The 23,372-nt window shown below is 37.8% G+C and overlaps 1 protein-coding gene across 1 annotated transcript in view; it reads right to left on the minus strand.

The window, feature by feature from the left end:
• Nucleotides 1-4,436: 4,436 nt before the first annotated feature.
• The window catches only part of CUNH10orf11 (chromosome unknown C10orf11 homolog), a 645,699-nt gene continuing 626,763 nt past the window's right edge, over nucleotides 4,437-23,372 (minus strand). Inside the window, exon 7 of the mRNA XM_017807157.1 lies at nucleotides 4,437-6,795. Within this exon, the coding sequence (XP_017662646.1) occupies nucleotides 6,716-6,795 (80 nt within the window). The 3' untranslated portion in view covers nucleotides 4,437-6,715. The remainder of the gene's footprint in view (nucleotides 6,796-23,372) is intronic.

A 23,372-nucleotide genomic window follows, 5' to 3' on the forward strand; every position in this document is an offset into this window, starting at 1 on the left:
ACAATGCTTTCAGCTTTTGCTCAAACTTGAAACTTATTGGGTGTGAACCCACAATAACCAAAACTTATAAGAAAAAAAAGAAAGACTGGCATGAGCACCATGTGGACAGAAATCATGCAAGACTCTCAGAAATCCAAGTACAGCAAGCAGTAGCTGCGGGGGCAGATATGTTAGGCATTACAGATGTTGAGTTCTCGAAGCTCCACCACCATCTGAATGGACAAAGAGGAGTGCAATCAGTGAAGCTCAAGTTAATCATATCAGGCACTACATGACAACTGTAGTTTATCCAGATCGTTTCCCAGTGCATTGACATTAGCATTGCCTTTTATAATATGTGCATTGTATAGTAGGTGGTGATTTGGTGGTTTGGGAAGTAGCCAAGGAAAGAGACTCAAAGTATAGTGAACTTTCTTCCAAAATTGATGTTGAAATTTGGCTACCTGAAACACATTACAAGTCATGGTTAAATCAGTAGGGTATTAAAAAGGAAATGACTCTTGAGCAGAGAAGTTTTGCTTTTCCCCTTTCTTGCATTGTAATCCTCTGACCAGCCCTAAATCGACAACTAAGCTAAAGGAAATTAAAGAAAAGATGAATAAAAAAAAAATCTCAAGCTGGGTCAAATTCATCCCCAGTGTAGCTTAGCTCAAGTAGAGTTAAATCAATGGAGTTCCACCAGGGATGAATTTGGCTTATTGTCAAAAGGAAATGAAGCAACTGTGCCCTCATTTACAGCTATCAACTTAAACAGAAATTTCATTATAAGAGAATTTCTGAAAACAATTCCTAGGTAAAAGAAAATTGCTAAGGTTGAACAGCATGTGTGTTTGAAAATTCCCTGAAGTCCACAACTGTCTGCTTGCTTGGTTGATACACTGAACGCTGGCTAATTGAGTGCTCACATTGTTTCAAAGGCCTTATAAAATCAGGGTAAACTATAAAATGAATTGCAGATTGTCTTCAGAAATCTCCTTTCTTCGTTTTCCCTACATTGAATCTTAAATACTCAATTGCAAAAATAGTGCTAATTCAAAAGTAGGAGGGCAATTGCAGATAAAAATGATGCTAGTAATATCAATTTTGGTTACCTTGGTATTCTTGATTTGATTTCTCCCATTCCAATGTAAAAGTAATGTAGAATTTCCTAAGCTGCACACTTCTGCCACTTATGTTCTCCAGAGTATGATCTAAAGAGATCCTCTGAAGCTCCTCTCTATTTCCAAATAAAATAATCAATTAAAACTTACATTTAATACTGTAATTTCCAAACAGATTCCTTCCTATATATTTTACTATAAAGCTATTATACCATAAGGATAATTTCTGTTCTAAGAGGATCTATGGAATTGTGGTTGAGATGTGAGATGATCTGTTATAAAAGTTTAGGATTAAGATAAAACTAGGTTAAAAAAAAACCAAACACAAAACCAACCCTTGACTTTACAGTTTTCTTTTTTGAATTGGCAGCAAAACTTTCAGTCAGAATGCAAAATATTTGCAAGAAATTTTAAACTTGTGCTGGGAGAATGTTTTGAACACATTTAGAAACTTTGCTCTCACAGCCTAAAAACTGCATGTAATGTTATAATGTAGAATATAATTTACATTAAAACCTACAAACACAACTAAACTAGAACTAAACATATTTTCCAAGATGCTGTTCCCTTAAAATGCTGAGGATGCTGAGATGATGATGATATTTTGTGAATGTGCCATGACCACGACTTAGCTTGTCCTTAAAAATATCTGCTCCTTGAAGGCTTGTGAAAATCCTGATCTGAAGCCTTAATCTAATTGTCAGCAACTCTAAGCAAGGGTCAGCTTCAGGTTGACACCACCACCAGAGGCAAGTCCATCAGATTCACCTAACCTAAAAGGTAACTTTTAGAAAGATTCAGCTGCTTTAGTACTGCATATGGAAAGCATATTAATTCAGCCAGTTTTGATGAAGTAGGAGTGCTGACTATATCCCGAATGTTCTCACATAGCAAATGCCAAAGAAAATACTCTGAAGACTTCTTAAGGGCAGGTCATAAATCATTGGAAGAAGCTATTTTTTCTCAGGCCTAACTCACTTGTAATCCAAGGTCTTGGTAAGGTACTTGGATAATATTAGAAGTAAAATGAGAATTAACTCATTTTAAGTAAAACAACATTCTCTAACCAGATAATGCCATGAAAGTGGCATAAGGAAATCAAAGGTTCTATCAGATGTTCACAATCACAGGCTAACTCCAAGAAGGCTCCAAATCAGGAGATATCTTGGGTCCTTCAAGCCATTTAGATATGCTTATTTATATAATATTGCGCATCTGTCCCACAGAGTTTTAGCACAGGTTTGGTCCCATAGTAACATCTTTAAAGGTTTATTTTATCAAAATCACATCTTGGTTTCTTTGTTTTATTCCTATTACTTGGAGTAGAAAGGACTGCAGAAAACAGATTTTAACTAACTAGCAGAAAAAGACTAGCCACTGAGATGTAACAGTTACCAGGTGTACATATAAAAACACTGAAAAAGCAAACTATGCATTTCAATTGTTACACTACAAGCAGTGAAGCAGAAATCTCACTTTAAAAACAAAAGAGGAGCACTTACCAATTTTTACTATCACTTGCTTGCAGTCCAATGACATGGCAATTGAAACAGCCAAGGACACAGCTAGAGATCATTAGGAACAGAGGACAACAGCCAGAAAGCCATGCAAGACCTCTGACTTCATATCACCTGATTCACTGTCAGATTCCACAGACTGAACCTGCAAATGGATGCTTAGAAATCTATATGTCAAACAAACAGACTCAATCTTGGCTATATGGTTACACTTCTGGAAAGCTGAATTTCATCTTTTTCTTTCACATATGCCAACCATTTAACAAAGCAAAAAGACAGACAGTTCTACACAGAATAAAGAAAATAAACTTTCCTGAACTGGGCAAGCAGAGACTCATGTGCCAACTATCACACCACATAAAGAAGAAATATATGGTAAGACTCAGTATGAGTCAGTATAAAATGGGTTGATTCAGAATCTCGCCACAAAGGCTGCATCTAGCAAAGTTTTGCTGGGGGCAAACATTTCCCAACATACTCATATTGTTGGCAGGAATAAAAAAATATTAATATATCCACTGGCAGCAAGTGAACCCTGTAATTTACAGAAAGCATTTTTAAAAGCACAGACAGGTTTGTTTCTTTCTTCTGACTTAAATAGGAGCAACCTTACACCAACATACAGAGATCTTTCAACTGCAAAGAAGATGCAAGGATCAAACACTCAGCAATCATATTCTACTCAAAGAACCAAATGCATAAAAAAGTGAGCAGCCTATCAGCCCTCCAAAAGTTAGTAACCCTAATTTTCATGGCTGATACGTTGATTTCAAAGGGACTCACAGTTTGAGTAAGGCAAATACTAGAATAACTACTGTGAGAGTCAGGCCTAACAAAGGAAAAAGTGGTTTCAGTGGTAACATACTTTCAGCAATGCCATAAATCATTTATGCATGCAACAGATTCAATTAGAGCCCATGTGCTCTAAAGTTAGGTTTGTGTATCCATAACAGCAGGATTTTCACTGAAGGTCATTCATCTTTGGACTTTCATTTCAACATTTCAGTTTGGATCTTTTTCTTGTTTTTAATTATAAGATTAGGAATTAATATTTTCAATAAATAAAGTTAGGAATGTAGTAAGTACAGCTTCTATAGGTATCTCCTAGTAAAAGCATATCCTCCTAGTCTTCATTTGTGAAGACGTGATGTCTTCCAAAAGCCAAAGTACTGGTCATCACAAGACTGAACCTAAGACAGAAGTTTGGATAATTTTTAATTTTTTTTAAATTTTTAGTATTTGATTTAGATTTCAAACATTGTTAATTGTCGAGAAACGTGGCTGGTCAAATTTTTCTCGTTGCAACATAAAGAACTAAGAATGCAGTGGTTCCTTTGAAAGATATATATTTTAAAACCTTGATAACTTTGTAGGCAAATCTTCTATTTTTAATAGCCTAGTGAATCTCAAGAGGGAAAGATGTGTCATGTATGGAGAAGGGGGAGCAAAGGAGAGAGTGTGGAATCTCTTCTTAGATTACTTTGCTGCAACTTTCATCCTAAATGATAGCTCAGTTAAGAAATACAGGCACAATTCCCACTGAGGAAAGAACCAAGTGTAGATAGCAGCCCCAGGTTTGAAAAGTTTGCCATCTCTTAAAGCAGAATTTCAGCAGAACACAGCTGAAAATAAAATGCTCCACCTATCAAAAAAAATATTTTAGCATAAACAGTAATAAAGCATCCATGCATGTTTTTAAATAATGTCCTAATACATGTTAGTAAGATAAAATAATTATTCATAGATTATCCTTTTGATTTTCCAGAACCAGACACATTTAATATGAATTCCCTTTAAGCAAATTTTAATTAGGGCTTTACCATATTTAAGTATAGGTATATAATCCCTCAAGTGAAAACAAAAACCAAAGTGGAAGACACTTTGTTCACATTTCCTTCCAAAAATATTTTTGCCTCCAAAGCTTTGCTAGGAAGAAAATGCTCCTGAAAATGATACAAATGGTTTTGACATTAGGAAAAGTAAACAAGCAAAATAAAGATGGAAAAATCATGCGGTCAGTTTGCAAGTGCTGTTTATTGTTTGAGGCAGGGTTAAAGCCTTTATAAAGACAAGAACATATATGCAACCAGACTGAAAGTGACATTAGGTTATTCCAAACACCCCTGCTCAGAACCCTGCTGCCTGTAACATTGCCATGGCCAAAATGTGTGGAGACTTCAAAACAGACAACATAATAGGAGCAAACTAGGATTGCTGTTATTTTGGTAACCAAGAGAAATGACAAGTGCCCTAAATATTTCTAATTATATTTTTGATTAAAGAAAGAGGCATGTAGTTTTCATTTATCCAACATCTCCTAGGACTTCTAAAGTGAATTGGCATTTCATTTGTAGTCACATATGACATTAGAAGAGGCATTGTAGGTGGCCAAAATGTGCTTTACAGACACCAATTTGCATGGCAAACAGCTCAGAGCTCAATTTGAACCCTAAGTGGTGTGAACTAGATTGTTCTACGTTCATCACTGATTTTAAGTATCTGTTAAAGATTTATTATAGACTTCCAGAATGAGCAAAGGCTTCCATTTACTGCAAGGCCTAACATGCTCAGCAGCAGCAAGCTTTTCTTTGGCACTCTGCCAGTGTCTCATTCTATTTCATCAGTCAAACCCAATTTCACAATTGACTTCAATGTCCAGTTCACTTCCACCTGTAACACTAGCTGATAATAGACCCCCAAAGTAGGCAGTTTCTAAAAACTGACATTTTTTTTCAATCAGGAAAGTGAATAGAGGCCACCAAGCAATTTTAAACAAACCAAGAACAGCTAGGCAGTGATAGCTCTCAACTGGGACCAATATGCATGGCTTTGGAACAGTCCAGAGGTCAGAATTTTTGCATATTCCTTGGACAATCCCATTGTATCCAGTAGCACTTAATATATGCATGAAGTATGGGATTTTTTTCACAGTAACAAGTTCATGATTCTAATATATTCAACCTCGTTATCAGAAAAGTAGGAAATTTGCCATGAATTTTTATTTTTCTGACTGAAAATTCGACAGTAGCCTTTCCTACGTAGACATCAAAAGGGATTATTCAGAACTTGTCTCTCTATATTAGTAAAGCTGCTAATTATGTTAACGCTACAATTTACTTTTGTTGATTTTTCTCCCCTCTGAATAATCCTATGCATCTGGTGGCAGATTATATCACTCCTTTTAGGCACTTCCCCCCCTACTTAGATTTAAGCATTTAATTCTAAACATAGTCCCTAAAAGTTAAAAATACCTTGTTCAACAAACCAGGAATAATGCACATTGTCAATATCACTAATGAGGGCTTCTTCCAAGCATATACAGTTAAGCTGTGCCAGCATCAAGAAATGTTTACTTTTCTGAAGGTAAGAGTGAGTAAATGTTGAGACGTAATTTTAGAATTAGCAAATTTTGTTTGTCTGGGAAATTACTTAAATCTTTTTCCTTTGCATACAAACAACTGTACAAATCAATAGTACTTTGCATGGCCAAAATATTTTCAGGATATATTTTTCCCCTGTTGAAAGACAAAATAACCTGTCTAGGATCATTTAGGGGTGAGTGGGGTCCTACCAAACCGTGAACGGATTTGTGTAGGCATGTATGAGATGACAGAAACACAGGCACTTAATTCACAGGGAAAAAAATAAGAACAGATAAGGGCTTTTTCATCTGAAATTACAGCCTCCCTCTTTTATAAACACTTTGATATCAGCAGCCACTTTCTCTCAACAGGCAAGCCGGAGATAAACGCGCTGCGTTTGCGGAGGCGCCGAGCGCTGGAGCATGCTCACTGCAGCCCCAGGTGTGACCCCTGCTCTTCTGGAGCAGCAATTGGACCAGGCAATCCATCACAGTGCTCCTCCTGTCAGGCCGGGTGCTCGGCTGCAGCTGTCTGTCACACTGGTGGATGGAACCTGCTTAAAGGCAATCATGTCAATCTCTATGTGACTACTCAGACTAAGATAGAAGGATGATCTTGACAGGCTTGGCAAAGTCAGCAGAAGGCACTAGAGGACTTCAGTTACGCGCTTAAAATTTAGATGCAATTTGTGCTTCTCATGTGGAGGGATCGAAGAGGCACCAAACAGCACTGTGTTTTATAGCTGGTCATCTCGGATGAATCTGTTGCCCTCAGAATGTTTTCCGTAGTAAATGTAGCGACATTTCCCCAGAATGCCTACAATAAAAAGGAAATTAATTACAGTTAGGACTGAAGCTGCATAATATGCAATAAAGCACATAACTAGGGAAATTTGAAGGAAGGAAGGGGGCAATTTTCTCTTTTCCTGCAAAAGAAAGTTTGTGTATTTGAAATATTCAGTATTGCCATTTCAAACAGCAGTTTTGAATCCACTGGGAAAACATGTGTTCAAATACATGCATGACCTATCCTGTTAAACATAAACCCACAAGTTTCCTCAAAATCAGAACTACATAACACTGAAACATCATATACTGCATTTTAAATCACAGCACCTCTCTTCTGCTTTTGAAAAACAGAAAGTCTGGGTTGAAGTTATATTTTGTGCTTTCTGCTCTGTCCCTGCTATTTATTTAAAAGGTTTTCCTGGTGAATGAAACAAAAAAGGAAAAAAACCAGCAAATAATTACAGTTTAATGTGGATCCTGGAAAAACCCTTCGAACTTTCACAGAGTCATACTGCAAACACCTAAAGCCATTCCTGCTTTCCAGTGCCAGCGAACTGAAGTGACCGGCTGAAACCTACATGGGAAGTCATCAACAGACACGGGCTAGAACAGTTAGCCCTCCAGACTCCAGCATACAAACAAACATTTAGTAAAAACATTTCCAAAGTATTTCTCAGAACACCATCACAACGTTCCATGAGCAAGATACAATTATAATTATGTTACATATTGGCATATGGAGTATGCTTTCAAAAAATATCCAGAATACTGGTTTTGGGAAACAAGGTGTGTTATTCTCAGTGAGTACAGGCAGAAAGATGCCTGAGGAAGCCTTAACTGCTGCGGGTGAGACACACGTACCTGCAAATCTCACTACCTTATTCAAAAGCATCCCCTCTGGTGGTACTAAGTGGTATGTGAAAGCGTAAGTTCACAGTCACATCCCACCTGAGAACATCCTCAAAGATACTAAATTTTACTAGCAGAGTTATTCTTTGAGCCCTCACACATGTATAGTCAAATTTAAGTCATCTCCCATGAACAGAAAGAAGGTGGGTCTCCTCTACCTTGGGAGTGTCTTAACAGAGCAGTCACTCTGCAAGTACCTAGCTCACCTCTATAAGGGCAAACATAACCTACCCCAAAGGGGACAAACACTTTCTTACATAAAGGGTAAAGACAGGGGAGGAGCAGAGCCTCAATTCATTGTTGTTTTAGATTTCCAGGACTCACATAGCAAATACTGTGCCCACCTGCACTATGAATTCACTATATAAGCTTTTATAATCTGCATCCATTTTTTTCCAGTATAACGTCTGTCAGATAAGATATTAAAGCTTTGGAAGGCATGGGTTGTGCAAGATTAATGCTCTTCTTTCTTTCTAAGACATCAGGATGGTAACACATTCCTATGAGGGTGGGGAGAAAAATTGATAGGCCTGTCATTTGTTGTGAAAAACATTCCTCTTCGGGATAACACAGACGGGGAGTATATGGTGCAGTGTCCAATCCCTTTGCCCTCCTCCACAGAGCTTTCTTCAATAATTTCAATTTCAATAATTTCAATTTCAATAATTTCACTAGTGGAGCAGTTTCCACATTCAAAGGATGATATTAGCATTCCTAAACAAGCATCTAATGAACAACAAGATTATGGTCCCCTAAAAAGATATCCCAAGTCAGGCTGCAGCAGGCATTAGGTTGGTAACAAGGCCATTTAGAGCTCTAAATGCAAAGGATATGAGCAGTTTATTAATGGCATTCTTCAGACTCCTTTTTCGCTGGCATTGATAAAAGTCTTGTTTGAGGTCTGCCGCATTTCTTAAGGACTGGAAGCAAGACTGTTTATAGAGATGCTGGTGAGAGAGTGCTGTTTGATGAATGCTGGAGACTATAGCTAGGTGTCAGTGCTTAGAAAATGAGGCAAGGACATGAGGTATTAATATTGTCAATGATCTCTTGACAGGAAAACAGATACTGCATTCACCGTCAGATTTAAATAGACATCAAGTGCATTAATGACAAAAGGGCAGACTTCAAACAAAGGGGGCTGTATGGTGCTGCGCTGAGCCAGTCTCCAAGTTGGCAATAACCTGATCTGAAAAGACACTGTCAGGGCTACAGACAGGCCCGGGATTGTGTGCGGTGACAGAAAACAGAGATGCTGACAGAGATACCGGTGCCATATTATGCCAAGTATATTCTAACACTGTCTCCAGCCCTAACTAAATCTGACATCATTTCCTATCGCTTATAGTATTCTCCACTGCTCTGGCAGATTATTTCTCCCCAGACATCATTACAAACTCCGCTGTAGTTTTAAAGTTACTGGCAGGCCTGTGCTGTTGTGGAGGCTGGGTCTAGAGGCCTAAGGATAACCTCAGTCAATCTAAATTTGGAGTTTGCTGGAGAAGTGCTCTCATTTTCACTGATATCTCAGCTACTTGAGGTGATCTGAACGCTAAAGTGTGAGGAGCTGTCACCTTGAATAAAATCCTTAAAGTAAAGATGCTCTGTTCCCGGGATGTTCAGCAAAGATGTCGGACAGTCTGGCAGCAGGAAATGAAATCCAGCTGCTGCTGCTCGCCTGGGGATAAAGGTGCTTGGGCTAGTGACAGTTAAAGTCAGCTGAAATTTTTGAAATCCTGCAGCCTACAATTGTTTAAATTAAGGAAGTGTTGTCTCCGCAGAGATTCCCTACCCAGGCACACAGCTGTGATTCGATTGCCAGGCATATTACACACACTGCTCAGAGAGTCTTGATAAAAGCGCAGTTGAAAATGTTGCCATGAGACCTTATTTATCATGAAGGTTATTTGTAAAACAATAATCTCGCTCATAAATTAAATGCAGTGACTGGTGTGGTTTTTTTCTTTTGTTTTGTTTTTTCTCTTTCCACCTCCCTTTGGCAACTACAGAGAACTGCAAAAGGTTTGTGTGAGAATTTTGATGCTAAGATATTTCACGTGTGAATTTAGGAAAGCTAGTGCTTCTTTTCTGCTATGGTATTCTTTCCTTGTAGTTCAGGGGCAAGAGAACACTTGTGCTTTTCCACACAGGCAAGGGGAGGAATAAGGGGAAAACAATACAGCTGTGGCTGTTCTGGTGTTTTTTAATTAAAATATCCAGCATTGGCCATAATAAGCTAAGTATACCCCCTATACATCAAAACAATACACAGCATCATGAATGAGGTTTCTGCTCAAGGTTCTTAAGAAATGACAACACAAGGTCTCTTGAGGGATCATCTTCCCTGAATGAGGCTTCTAATTTTTCTTAAGTAGCTGATTCTACCATCACCACAAGCTGTTAAAACTATAATTATGAAAAAAATGCATTGAGAAGAATCCTTTTTAAATTCACTCTTTATCTTTTAAATGTTTTCACCCTTTGGAATGGATGTTCTAATTATGCTGGGTAAGTAATGACCTTGCAGTTGCCTGCATGTGTTGTGGTATCAGTCTTTCTTCACAAACACATTGTAATGTCAGCAACACCAGCTTTTCCTTAGCTGAGGGAAAACCCAATTATCCAAATAAATAAATAAATACATACATGCATACTAAAACACATGAAAAAGTTCAAGTCATGTTAGCTCCTTTTAAATTGGGCATGTTTCGCAGAGAGCTATGTTACACTTGGACCTCTATACACTTTCCTAGAGAAAAAAAAGTTTAAAGATCTTCATGTATTATATAAAAAATGGTACAAATAAGTTCCAATGGAACGTGCTAGACCTATAGATCATACAGCCTGCATTAGATACAGGTCAAAATTCAGCTCAAGCCAACAGTGATGTAAAGAAATTGTTGTCTAATAGCATCTTGTTGCCTTTCTTGCTTTTATCTTTTTCCTAGTAAATAAATACTCTATATCTACAAAAATACTACCTCTCAGCCATCACAACTCAGGGAGCTGTTCAGCCATCACAACTCAGGGAGCTGTTAGGAACACAGCTTCCTCCAGTAGCTCAGTTTTCTCTAAAAAGTAATTACTAAAACTAAGTAGTCAAGCCCCCAAAATTTTACCACCCCCCTCAAAACCTATTGCCACATCTGCCCAACACCCCTATCAGGCACTCATTTTAACATCAAATGTTTTTAATAAATCCCTCTGCAAGGAAAAAAAGCAAAATATTCACAGTTAAATTTTTTTGTCAAACACTGGTCTGCAGTATATATCAGGGACTACATTTCAGTAAACAGCCTTCTGCCTCTCTTTCAGATGGACTAACCACAGGTCATTGCACTAGGTCAGATAAAGTGTGGCACTTCATACACAGACTCAATATTCTAGTGGAAGTCCACCTCACCTAACTTTAATTAGAGTACAGTACCTAAATCCTCCGCTGCCGATTTGTATTTGATACATATTCATCTCTTTTTGTACAACCTGCTGTTGTGTAGTTTTGCTATGAGCTATTAAACAGCTGCCATGTTCCACCAAGAAGCTGGGTGCATTTCAGTGTAGTTATACTACCAATCTGTAAATTGTTTTGAGACCCTTCAGAATGAAATATCAATACCATTATCATTTTTTTTTCATAGGCACTTGGGCATATTCTACAATTAATGAACAGAAGTTGCAAAATTCCCTTAAATATTAATACAAACTTCCTTTAAAGGAAAATAATTCCCTACGGATAATATTTAGAGGAGAATAAATACCCATCTATGAACAGTTTCAAGTCTAAAATGCTACCGATTTAAGCAAAACACCTCCATGAGTCAAATTAATTTAAAACTCTTAAAAATCTTTTCATCTAAGGAATAAGCAAAGCTACTTTAAAAAAAATCCTTTTGTACAGGAGTTTAGAAATTTTTCATTTTATATTTATTTTCCTGGAAATTTTAACAACTTCATCTAGTTGTCTAGTTCACAACTTCTTATTTTCAATTCCATTTTGACTTTCTATGAGAAATGCAGTACTAGAGATTTTGAAAAAATTAGAAGCCTAATCCTCTCACCTTCAGTAGCATATAGGTTATATTTTTCTGCTAAATCAGGAGAATTAAAGTATATACACTCTCATAGTCACTTTAGTTAAAAAAAAAACAAACAAAACAAAACAAAAACTCATTCCATCTAAATTCCATCTAAATTCCATCCTGAGCTATTTTATATCCATCATTAAGAATATTCAAACAACTGAATGCTGTAAAAAGTATCAAAATATTTATGAATCCACGCTTTCCAAATATTTTCTTGGCTGTCCTCGAATTAAGAAAAAAACAATACCCCCAAAAATCAAACAAAACCACATTCAAACCAAACTAAACAAAATCAAACCCACAAAAACATTAGTCTGCCATTCAGCAAAATCATCTTGAAATCTGGGGAGCACAGATCCATGCAAAGCTTCGCAGGACCCTGGGATGGGGTAGAAGGAGAGGAGAAGAGAGATGCTAAATATCTAACAGTGATAGGAAAAAAAAAAGAATAAAACAGTTTATGTAGACCCAAATAGTGCAGTTTTAGTTCTATTGAGTCTTGTGGCTGTGACATATAATACTTTACAAATTAAATAAAAAAACCCCAAACTTTTTCCAAAAATATTGGAAATTGGGTGTTTGTCCAAGTTAGTCTTCTAAGGTTCAATCATCTACTTTAATTTGCAGACATTTATTTATAGTTGGGTCTTTATGGGTGTTTATGTAGAAATACATTTTTATAAACAAGAACAATAGCTTGAGCAATTAGAAACAACAAAGCCTTTAGCTTTTGAAATCTGTTAGGGCCAAAAGCAGAAAAAAATTCTTGTTGAGCTATGTTGTTTTTCTATATTGGTCTATGTTTGGTAAAATAAACCAAATTTAATCAAAAGTTTAAAACTATAAATTTATATGACAAGAAGGGAGGGAATTATAGACGGACTTTTGTACTTCATGTTGACTTTTGGTGAAACAAAACGATTGTTTCTATTGAATATGATCCAGCCTATGAATTCTCTGACACAGGAATTTGAGAAGACCACTTAGAAGATAAGAAAAGATGTAAAGGATCACCTGGGTCACCGAGTCCTCCCCAAAGCAGCCAAGTATGTAACCCAGAGAGGTCCACTCAGACTTCCATTCTGCCCCAGTAAACAAACCACCACCAGCGTGGGGAAGCTTGAGCTCAAAAACTGCAACATTACATGGGAAAAGAACAGAGAGTTGCAGCTGTCCTTGCTAATGTGATGGGATCTCTGACTACTACCATTAAATCTGCTTGTTGCAAATGCAGTTTCCAGATTGCTCCAGGCTAGAGTCAAGACACAGGATCTAGACTCCTTAAATCAGAGCAGAGGGAGCAACACAAAGAGGAGAATACAACAGATAAGGATATGAATGCCTTTGGTTGTGCCACAGCTAAATACTGTACAAGAGTATCTTATAATGACCTGAAATATCACAGTGATAAACAAAACCCAGAGATAAATTCCCTAAAATATCATAAAGTACAAGTGCTTACATAACAAATGCACAAATATTAACTTTCCTTATGTTATAAATTAGTTAATATTTTTAAGAGGATATAAACACTACATGTAAGCAAAAATAATGCATAATTCCTCCAAAACTAGCTGTGTATAAAGGGACTAGGTTGTGCTTGAGAAGGCTGAGGCCAGAGCTCCTGTGGCGAAGGTGGAATTCCTACACCATGGCCACAGTACTAACAGAGTGTCCCCAAATACTCTCAAAGAGGTGCCCATGAATTAGGTAGGGATTGTGGTCCATTGCAGGTTTCCTGGAGAAAGAAGATGTACCTTCAGTAGCAAACTGCTGATTCTGATTCTCCCCTCCCTCGGGGGGTAACAACATTCAAGGAAGGTAACCTTCCCATTCAGAGGAGATTAATTACCTCTTTGCTCTGCTCTCTGCACAGGCATGCTGAAAGGTGGTAACATTTTCCTCTGGACATTCTACAGCATGGGGCATAAAATAGTCTTTCAGACTGAAAGAAATTAGTGAAAGGCACAAAATCAAATCTGTATCCAGTCTACAGCAATGGTGTTGAAATTATATACCTAAGCTAGAGCTGAGAGGAATCACAGAAGGCAAACTAACACACTGCATTATTGCAAGTATCGTGCACAGACAAGTACTGTGACATGTCAAGTCTCACTGGCCTGTTTGTAGGAAGGGGGGGAAAAGGGGGGAGTATGTAGGGAAGTGAGAGTAGTGGAGGGGGGAGGAAAGCAGTCAACAGGGAGAGGATGTTGGAAAAAATTTGCGATGAAGGTGATAGGAATACAAAGATGTGAAGTTTGCATCCTGGGCCAAGGAAGCTGCATAAATGTTCAGTGTAAACTAGCAGTCAAGCTGATGTGTGATAAAGTGCAGCCTGCTGTAAATACACTTCAGGGCTCCCAGTGCAACTGGGGATGAAACTTGTAATTTGGAAGGGGAGAAAAATAAAAGAAAGAAAAAAGAGGAGAGAAAAAATGCACTGCAAGCTTTTTCTCACATAATCTGTTACTGGAAAATTGAGAAGCTTGTCCAAGTCCGTGGGAATAAGCTGATGAGCTGATACTTAATAATAAACCATATTGTGTCATGGTGCAGAGTCATCTAGATCCATTCAGGCCACAAACTATATTACTTTATACAGCCCTGGCTGACATACATTTAAAGCCCTCTACACATTAAGGAGCCATTAGGCTGACAGATTAAAAGTTATCTTGGAGCTAATGTTTCCATTATGCATATCCTGGCAGTGGAACAATCAACACACTGTTCCTCAGATGTCATACTTTGTTTAAAAAAAGGGTAGGGGGGAGAGAAGGGAAAAAGGAGGGTATCTTTCCCTCCTTGAATGACATTGACATGATCAGCTTTGATCTGGGCATGTGCTGTCTACAGATTCTCTACTGTTGGCTAAAATAGGAGTATTTAGGGCATATTACTTTAAATCATTAACCGGTTCCATACTCCTCTGGGTATCATTGTTACAATTTAAGGTCCTACACTTGGGATTTCTTTGGAATATTTCCATGCTTATTGTAACCATCATAAGAGAAATATGTTGGGGAGTGAGATGTCTCTTTCTAGTGAAAATGAAGTAAAAAGTACCAAACAAAAAAATCCAAACAATCAAGCAAAAAAACCCAACCAAAGGCTTTTTTCTCTTCAGTGCATCTTTGCCAGTTTTGCACTTTTAATGTCATGGATGGAATTAATGATGACTTCATGATGAAATAATTCTCATGAAATATGTTGAAAAATTAAAGCAGATTTTTCTAATTACTCAGACACATAAATTGTATAGTTAGATTGCTACTATAGTCAAAGAAACCCAAGTGCACAGAAAGCATCAGCATGCCAGATTTTATGGGTGAACTGATGCTTACATTTGGATATACTGAATGCCCTTGAAGGAGACGGAGGAAAGGAAGAATGATTTCACAGTTCTTTTAGTCTTTAAAACACTTCTTCATATATCTCATTCTCTCATATGTGGTCAAAATAAAAGAAGTAGAGTAAAGGCAAAAAAAATGACTGTAAATATTCAATGCAAGTCAAGTTATATCTGTTAAATACCCTTCATCTCTAAACCTACGTCGCAAGAGCTTATTTGCTTTCTATTTATGACCGAACCCCCCAAACTGGACAGGCAATGTTAGCAACCAGGCAAAAAGCCACTCCTGGCCAGAAGAGCCCTGTTTGCCCGGCTCGCCTGGGCCCTGCAGCTTCAGGCCGAGCCCGTGGGCACTAGAGGGCAGCAGGCATTTGTCTAAAACCCGCACCGCACCCGCCGCCAAACAGGCGGGGATGGCAATTAAAGCAATACTGGTTGTTAGTTTTGCAGCCAATTTCTTGTTCTGTCATGATCAAAGCCCATATTTATACAACCTCTGCTTTCAGTCTTTAGCCCAGGAGCCTGACTTCTGGTGGACTAATCTCAGTGAGCATCAGTTTGTGTATACAGATGGCGGGGTAGCGCTCTGAACAAAAGGCTCAAAATGTTGTCCGGGGGAGGCGGGAGGGGGAGGCGACCGCCCGTCTCCACCATCGGCTTCCACTGCAGCTGAGGTGGCACTTGTTCTTCTCTCACATCCACTGCATAAATGCCAGCACTGCTTTGAACGATCTTTCTACTACTTTTGTTAATGAAACAGTGCAACCACTGAAGTGGTGTAAGAGATACTTTTAATATATTCAAAATGATGGACGAAGAGGAGGTTGTAAAATCCCTTCCCCGCCATAACTTAAAGTTCAGCTGTTCAGTGTACACTCACCATACGAACTTAGAAGATTTTCAGTTAATTTGGCTAACATATGCAAAAATGGCATTTCTGCTGGCTGCTCTACACTTTGGACTACATTCTAATAATAATACTTACATTACTCATCAAAGGAGTTAAACCATAAAGAATGGCAAGGTCATTAAGAAAACAAAAAGTAACTAAAATTGAATCATACTTCACAAATTTTAACCATGCACAGATTGCATTAGCAATAAAATGCAAGGGGAAAAAAGAGGGAAGTAAATTCTTTTAGTAACTGTGATAGAATTAAACAAATGTACCATGATTTATGGGGCAGAAAGCAAACTTTTGGAATAATTATTCAGAAAGTCTGCAAGCATTCCAATAAAATTACAAATTCTTATGTGAAAAAAATTTGAGCAGCAGGGCCCTTCTGGAGAGCTTAGACACAAATTTGGCTCATCTCATGAGTAAAACTTGCTTTTGGATCTCAAATGTGTTCCTGCTGCAGGAGTTCACATTAGGGGAAAAAAAAGCCATAGAAAATTTAGTCTGGCTCAACTGGTTTCAAATTTCTCAAGAGAGTCATCTAAAATAAAGACAAGTTGCTTTTTATTTTTAAAGCTGGGAAAGAAAGTCTCTCAAATAAAATTAAAGAGCATAATTAAATAGTGCTGCTGTCATATCATGATACAGTTAAGGGAACCTTCTTAGCCTTGCTCCTTTCCACAAGCCCTTCCTCAGAAACAAAAAAAAACATTTAACTAATAGCTAATGATAGGATTGCTATGATCTTTCCCAATACAAAAACAAGTGTTTTTTAAGAAGCTAATACTACAAGGCCCTGGATTCCCTTGATTTCCAGTGAAAGTTGAAGGCATCTGGCACTATGTAAGACACGTCCGGACCCCACAACAGTTGGTGAGTTCCTCTCTCTTCTATTACTGTTATTATATAGCATCAAGTGAAATCAGAAATGCATCTGGATCCAAATACTCAAAGTATTCAGAAAATATCTAGTTCTCTGGACTAAATCTGGGCTTGCCTCTTAGAATTTTGTTCTATGCTGTATGATATGTTATACCATTTGCTATTGCTAAATAGTTAATGGCCATAGTCTAGTTCTCAATGCTGTCTCCAGTACTGAAAGCCCAAACACTGTCATTGTTCTGTATCCTCAACTCTTTTCCCTTTCCTCAGCCTCCTTTTAAGAACATGCTAATGAGATGGGGGCTGCAGGTTAAATCTCAGTGGTCAGTAGAACATAGTTTACAGGTGCACTTTATGGAAGCTTTTTGCTAAAGATAAAAGATTGGGGACTAAGAAATAGCTTGAGAGAGGCACATTAAAACCCCTCCATTAGGGTCAGAGTCATTAAAGTTTAGTCAAAGCACCAAAGACTTTCTAACAAGTATTACGCTTAGTAAACGTTTTCCACCAGAGCACGGATATTGGTAAGAGCTCTTGGAGTGTGTCAACTAATCAGTATTCACCTGCCTTGACAGCTTGAAATATTACTCACTTATTTGGCTGGTTCAGATTTGTCAGACTTGACTATGTCACAAGTTAACATGTCCCCATATTAAAAAGGAGCCCACTGGCAAAATGTGGACATTGGACCTAATAAAAAACATTTGGCCAAACAATCAAGCAACACTGATCACTGTTATCACTCACACACACAATTAAGAGCAACTGTCTTTGAGACTACCAAGCTCAACAGGAAGCAATAACCTGTTACTTTACCAAATATCTTTCAAATAGTTAACAGAAGGATAAAGTGTCCACCACATTCAGAGGCATAAAATTGCTTGGTTAAAGCCGCATAAATATTTTGGAAGTCTTGAGTCATTTGCTGGTACAAATTGTTTAAGACAGAAGCTGTCCCTCAATCCACAGAATGGTTTTTAGCCAAGGAAGCCCCTTCTGCCACAGGAAGGCCATTTAGGCAACGGTCTCCATGTTTGCTCTCAGAGTGTGTGCTATTAAAACAGAAAGTGCTCTGAAGGTAGCAAGTAGTCTGAGATTAGACCATCACATGAATTCATAGTGGGAAAGGCAGTCACATACAGCCAATGTTTGGTTAAAAGTATCCAACAACAGGGCACATGAGTACTGCTGTTAAGCCTGGGGCAGCGCTGAGCAGCACAAACTGCCCTACAGAAGACCTCAAAGATCTCAAAAGTAATAACAAAAAATTATACAAGAAAGATCTTTTCAGGGATAAGGAAAGCTTAACCACTTACGTGTGTGCAGTGAACCCTGTGGTCCTTTCAGAGAGGCTCCTGGGAAGCAGCTATATGCTACTGAAGTATTTCAGTCTTTGGGCAAAACAAGCTTGACATCCCTGTTGGCATCTCTGCTGAGAACAGACACTGCCCTTACTCAGAAAACATCAAACGTGACTTTCTGCTTTCTATGGTGAAGCTGAATACTGAAGGCAGGGGGAGGAGAGGTCATAGAGGAAGCAGTAGTTAGCGGGGTAAAGTGAGTGTTATAATCCCCAAATTGCAGTTCGACTCAATGTTTGCAGACAATCTGCCTGTCTAAACCAAGACAGTATCATTTTTCTTCCTTCTAGGAGAGGGTTAAGTATAATCTGAAGCCTGGAAAATGGCTGCTGTTGATACTAGTGAGGCCTTCTTTTTAACTAGATCCTTCAGGAAAAAACAAATTAATCAACAGCCAGCTGAAGTGGGTTTAATGATTGCATTCTGCATACAATCAGCTTTTCCCTTTTCAAGGGCCATCAATATGTCAAGGGAAGACATATCTGAAGGATATAGCTCTTAACATCAAGGTTATCTATTCTCCACAAGGCTCCCACTCCTTACTGGGCTGATACTTTACACTGCCTGTGTCTAACATTTTCATCAACTCTGCAATCAATCAAGGTAATAATGTTGTGCAAAAAATCAATTAACAACGCAATTAAACTTTCCTTATTATCTCAAAGGGCTGAAATAATACCTAAAGGGAAGATAGACTCACTGAATGCAGACATCCATAACCCAATGTGAAAGTGAATTATGAGGTTAGACAGATGCAGGCATGTACTGGCGCTGTTATTTTCAAAGGGATATATCTCATCCAGGCAGTGTATCAGTCACCACCAATCCCATACCCTAAAATTCCAAATTACTTTTAAGAAATATACGATGTGCAATATCCATTTCATATTCTCTTTTAGAGATAAACCCCCCAAAATCTGAACAGGAGTATTATTCAAAGACAAAATGATCTTTCAGAAAGAACATAAAATATAAAAGCTATAATAACATTTACATCTGTATACCACCCATGTCTGTAAATGCAGGTCATCAATTATATGTAATCTGTAGTGAATAAGGAACAGAAGCAGCACAACATTTAAAGCCCAAAGGCTCAAATTTGCAAATACCTTGCATCAAGTACGCTGAAGGAAGAGCCCCAATACAAACACATGCAGCAAAAACAGCAATGACTTAAGTATCGCTGAAAATAAGTCAGAGTGCCTATATTATTTTGTAATTACATTCAATCCTCATGGAAACATCATTCCCAAGAGCTGAGAGTTTTTAAGTACATCGAAAGCAAACAATTAACCCCTTGCTGTTGGGAGGATTTGGGTTTTAGCATAAAGACATTAAGGATCAAGGGTGCTCAGCACACCAGCACAATGGAGTTAATATAGTTAGGAACCCAGGTGCAATAGCCTTGTGTCAGAGATGCCTGGATAAGGATTTGAGGGAGGGTGAGGAAAAGAGTAGAGAAAGAATACATCTAAAATTACTAGGATACGAGGGATCTTACTGCTCCACAGGGACAACCAGAAAGTATTATACAAAAAAGTTATTATGACCAAGCTAGGTGTTTTATGGGTTTTTTTGACATCTATCATTTTCTATCACAAAACCTGAGCATTTCCCCTCATCCCCCCTTGCTCATTTCCCAACAAACACACCCCAAGTCTTCAGCCTCTGTTGTTTTGATTTAACATAGGCAAAAAGATAATGAAAATAGAAAACACTTAAGGGAAACCTATGCCAGAGTGAAAAGCTAGGATCACATCCTGTAATAAGCTCGGGAAAATTTGGAAGCAGAAAAGGTTTCCCTTATACACTGCACTTTGAATTCTTCTATTAAAGGACACTCTGTGTGTCTGTGTTAGGTGTTCTACAAAGCAGTTCTCCCAGCAGGGTTTGCTTAAGCACATAACAGCTGCAGTTTAGAAATAGTCTATTCCTACAATTAGCTCATGTAGTGCAAGTGGCTTGTTTGGACCAAGAACATATTTTTTTTTTCTTTTTTTTTTTGATAATTCTCCCTGGTTTGTCTTTGTCTTACACTTCCTGCTCTTCCCCCTGTTACCCCCCATACTGTGGAGTCAGTCATGGGTGAGATACAAATAAGTGTTACTAAAATTTTCCACAATTTTTTAAGCACCATGGACTTTTCCTGCGTGGATTTGGGACATTAATATTATTCCAGGATTAGACAATTCAGCCATTACTATCTTAACCTTTAGGAACATAATTAATATGTTTTCATTTTCAATGACTTCATTGTATGTCTATCAACTGGAACCATTCCTGCTGTGTATTTGATTCCACTGACGATGGGGTGTGTTGGATTTTAAATGATGTGCTAGCACTTCTGTTCCCTATATACTCTAGTTTATGTGTTATTCATGACTTGCATTTGGAGACATGGATGATACACAGATGTAAATGCTATTAAAGCGTTTGTGTTTTAGATTCATTGTGAAAGACTTCTTTGTTTTCAGATAATTCTTTTAACCATCACAAATAACCAGTAATACATGACATTGTCTTGAGACATTTTTTCTTTCCTGTTAAGGTTTTTGATTAAGAGAATTTTTTTTCTCCCTAGTGTTCTCTCATCATCAAAATAAAATACAGGATAAAGTGACAGACAGCAGTTACACCTGCAGGATAATGTAGAAGTAAACCTCCTTTTTGTTATATGCTCATTATACAAAACCAGAAACAAAAGTTACTTTATTTTTTTAATAGCTGTCAGAACTGTGGATCCCAGTTTAAGAAGTGTGCAACTGGCATTATTCTGAAACTGCTTTCACCCTTTAATATCCCATTTGTAATCCTCAGGAATTCAAAATGAACATGGTAAAGAAAAAGGTACTTTGCCAACTCATGGTTTCCTATCTTCTTTTTCACTTAAACTTATTTTAGATTAGTAGTCTTGTAACACTATTTAAATATTTTGACTATATGGCAGACATACTGTGTGTCTTTGTTGCACTGGTACTAGGTAGAAAAATGTGAAACACAAATACGTACTTAAATTCATGGATCAGCCTTGGAAAACATTACCAGCCAGTAGACAGAAGCAATTTTTTTGATGGACAGATAAAACACCATTAATTTTTTTTCATCGTCACTTATTAAGGCAAGGGGTGAGCAGGTAGATTTGTGTATCTGGGCTGGTAAATATTCAAGACAGTTGCATAAAGTTGCTGTACTTAAGTACATATACACACCTACATAACTTTGAACTGAAAGAAAAGTGCTCTCAAAAAGCTACATTTAATCACTAATAATTCTGCCAATTGACAGTATTATTTCACATGTCCTTACACCTTAGATACTTCCTCTCAATGAAGTTGAACTTCATTTCAAATGTAAAGTCTCGGAGTTGTAAAATTTTCTGCTTTTTGCTTTAAAAGAAATGTTTTATAATTTTTTTTATTTCTGTATTTTATCCATTTTATCCATTAAGCCCATAATAGCAGCAGCCTCTCTATAGAACTTAAATGTTCAGAAAACCACAGCAAAAAGGATTTCTTTGTCTGAAGTTCAAGCTTCTTGTTGTAGAAATCTAACTCAGAGGGTTCTGTCAACTGGTATAATGACCAAGAAAATAACTTATTTCATCTTCTGCTGTTGGAGTAGTGTGTTGGATAGTGGGGGTTTCCACTCCCCAATGTACTATTTTACAGAAGACTTCATATTTTGTTGTGAATAGTTACTGAAAAGAGAGTTTTCTATCTGACAGAGAGAATCAATCTAATGTCACCCACTCTTTACCTCCAATTTTCTACTAGCACCACCTCTGTCTAGTGCAATTTTGTTAATGTTTTGCTGTAGATGCCTGCTGTTTTACTTCACATGCCACTAAAGCTTACTGCTCTTGAGCAGTTCTGGAAAACTACCTTTGAGCTTTATGAAACAGCAGACAATTTTTTAAACGGAACTAAACTGTAACTTAATTCAGCAGGACACTGCAACCCTGCTTCTAAGTCTTTGATGCTTTATTAGGACAACAAGGCTCCAACCCTCCCCTTCAATAGACACATTGAAATCAGCTCAGAACTACTCAACAGACCATTTCTAATGGCCATAAATCGGTATGTCCTGGCTCAATATTAGTAGCCACCTTAACTGAGTAGAACCTGACGCAACATAACAAGAATATGTAGAGGTAAAATAGTTAAATAACAATTTGAAATAAAATGGCCTGCCTACCAAACAGAAGTTAGATATTTTGGATGCCTCTGTAGTAATATGCGATTTCTGTCACTCTCCCAATGCCCTTGTCTGCCTTAAACACTGTCACCAAGCCTAACAGAGTTCAAGAAGCATTTGGATGATACTCTCAGGCATATGGTGTAACTCTTGTGGATGGTCTTTTGGAGGGCTAAGGGTTGGACACGAAGATCCTTGTGGGTCCCTTCCAACTCAGCATATTCTGTGATTCTGTGAATTTGAACATAGCTGGTTTTGGGGTTTTTTTACAGGTGGTGGTAAAGCCAACACAATATAATTGGTGATCTTAAAGTAGCAGGTCAGCCATTAAACCTCCAGCATGTGACTCACTGCACTGCTAAGAGCAGTTATTTAGATGAATGAAATATTTTTGACAGATAGTGAAGTCAAGAGAGATCAGGCTCAACCAATCACCAAAGAAGGAAATAGTGACCCATAGGCTTTCAACCATCCTCCCTTTCTGACGTTATTCCACAGCACACATTACCAGAAGCTTTGAGACCACTCTAGACCATCAAGGGTCCACTAAGGTAATATTAGCCAAGAAATGGGGTACTAAACCAGATTACAGAAAGATGGTACAAGATGTTCCTCCCTTTTTCTTCCAATTACTAGAATTTTTTGTTTGGAAGAAGTCTGTCTTCTCATAAGACCCAATGATATGAAAACAACATTTTTCTTTACCTAAAGAGAATACCTTCATATGTTTTTTTTACTAGTAACTGTGCAGGCCTGGTGATTCTGGCAGTCTTGTATAGCCTCCTTCCCCATTTATAGCAAAGATGGTTAAGTTCTGGACACATGGCTCTAAAATTTATTGACTTCAAGTGCAATTAATATCCAAGCCTCTGGGAAGCTTATATAAAGCTATTACTCTGTTCAAAGGGGGGAAAAAAGACCATCAAATGC

This window comes from Lepidothrix coronata, unplaced genomic scaffold, assembly GCF_001604755.1.
Source record: "Lepidothrix coronata isolate B3197 unplaced genomic scaffold, Lepidothrix_coronata-1.0 Scaffold17, whole genome shotgun sequence".
In the NCBI taxonomy this organism is placed as follows: Eukaryota; Metazoa; Chordata; class Aves; order Passeriformes; family Pipridae; genus Lepidothrix; species Lepidothrix coronata.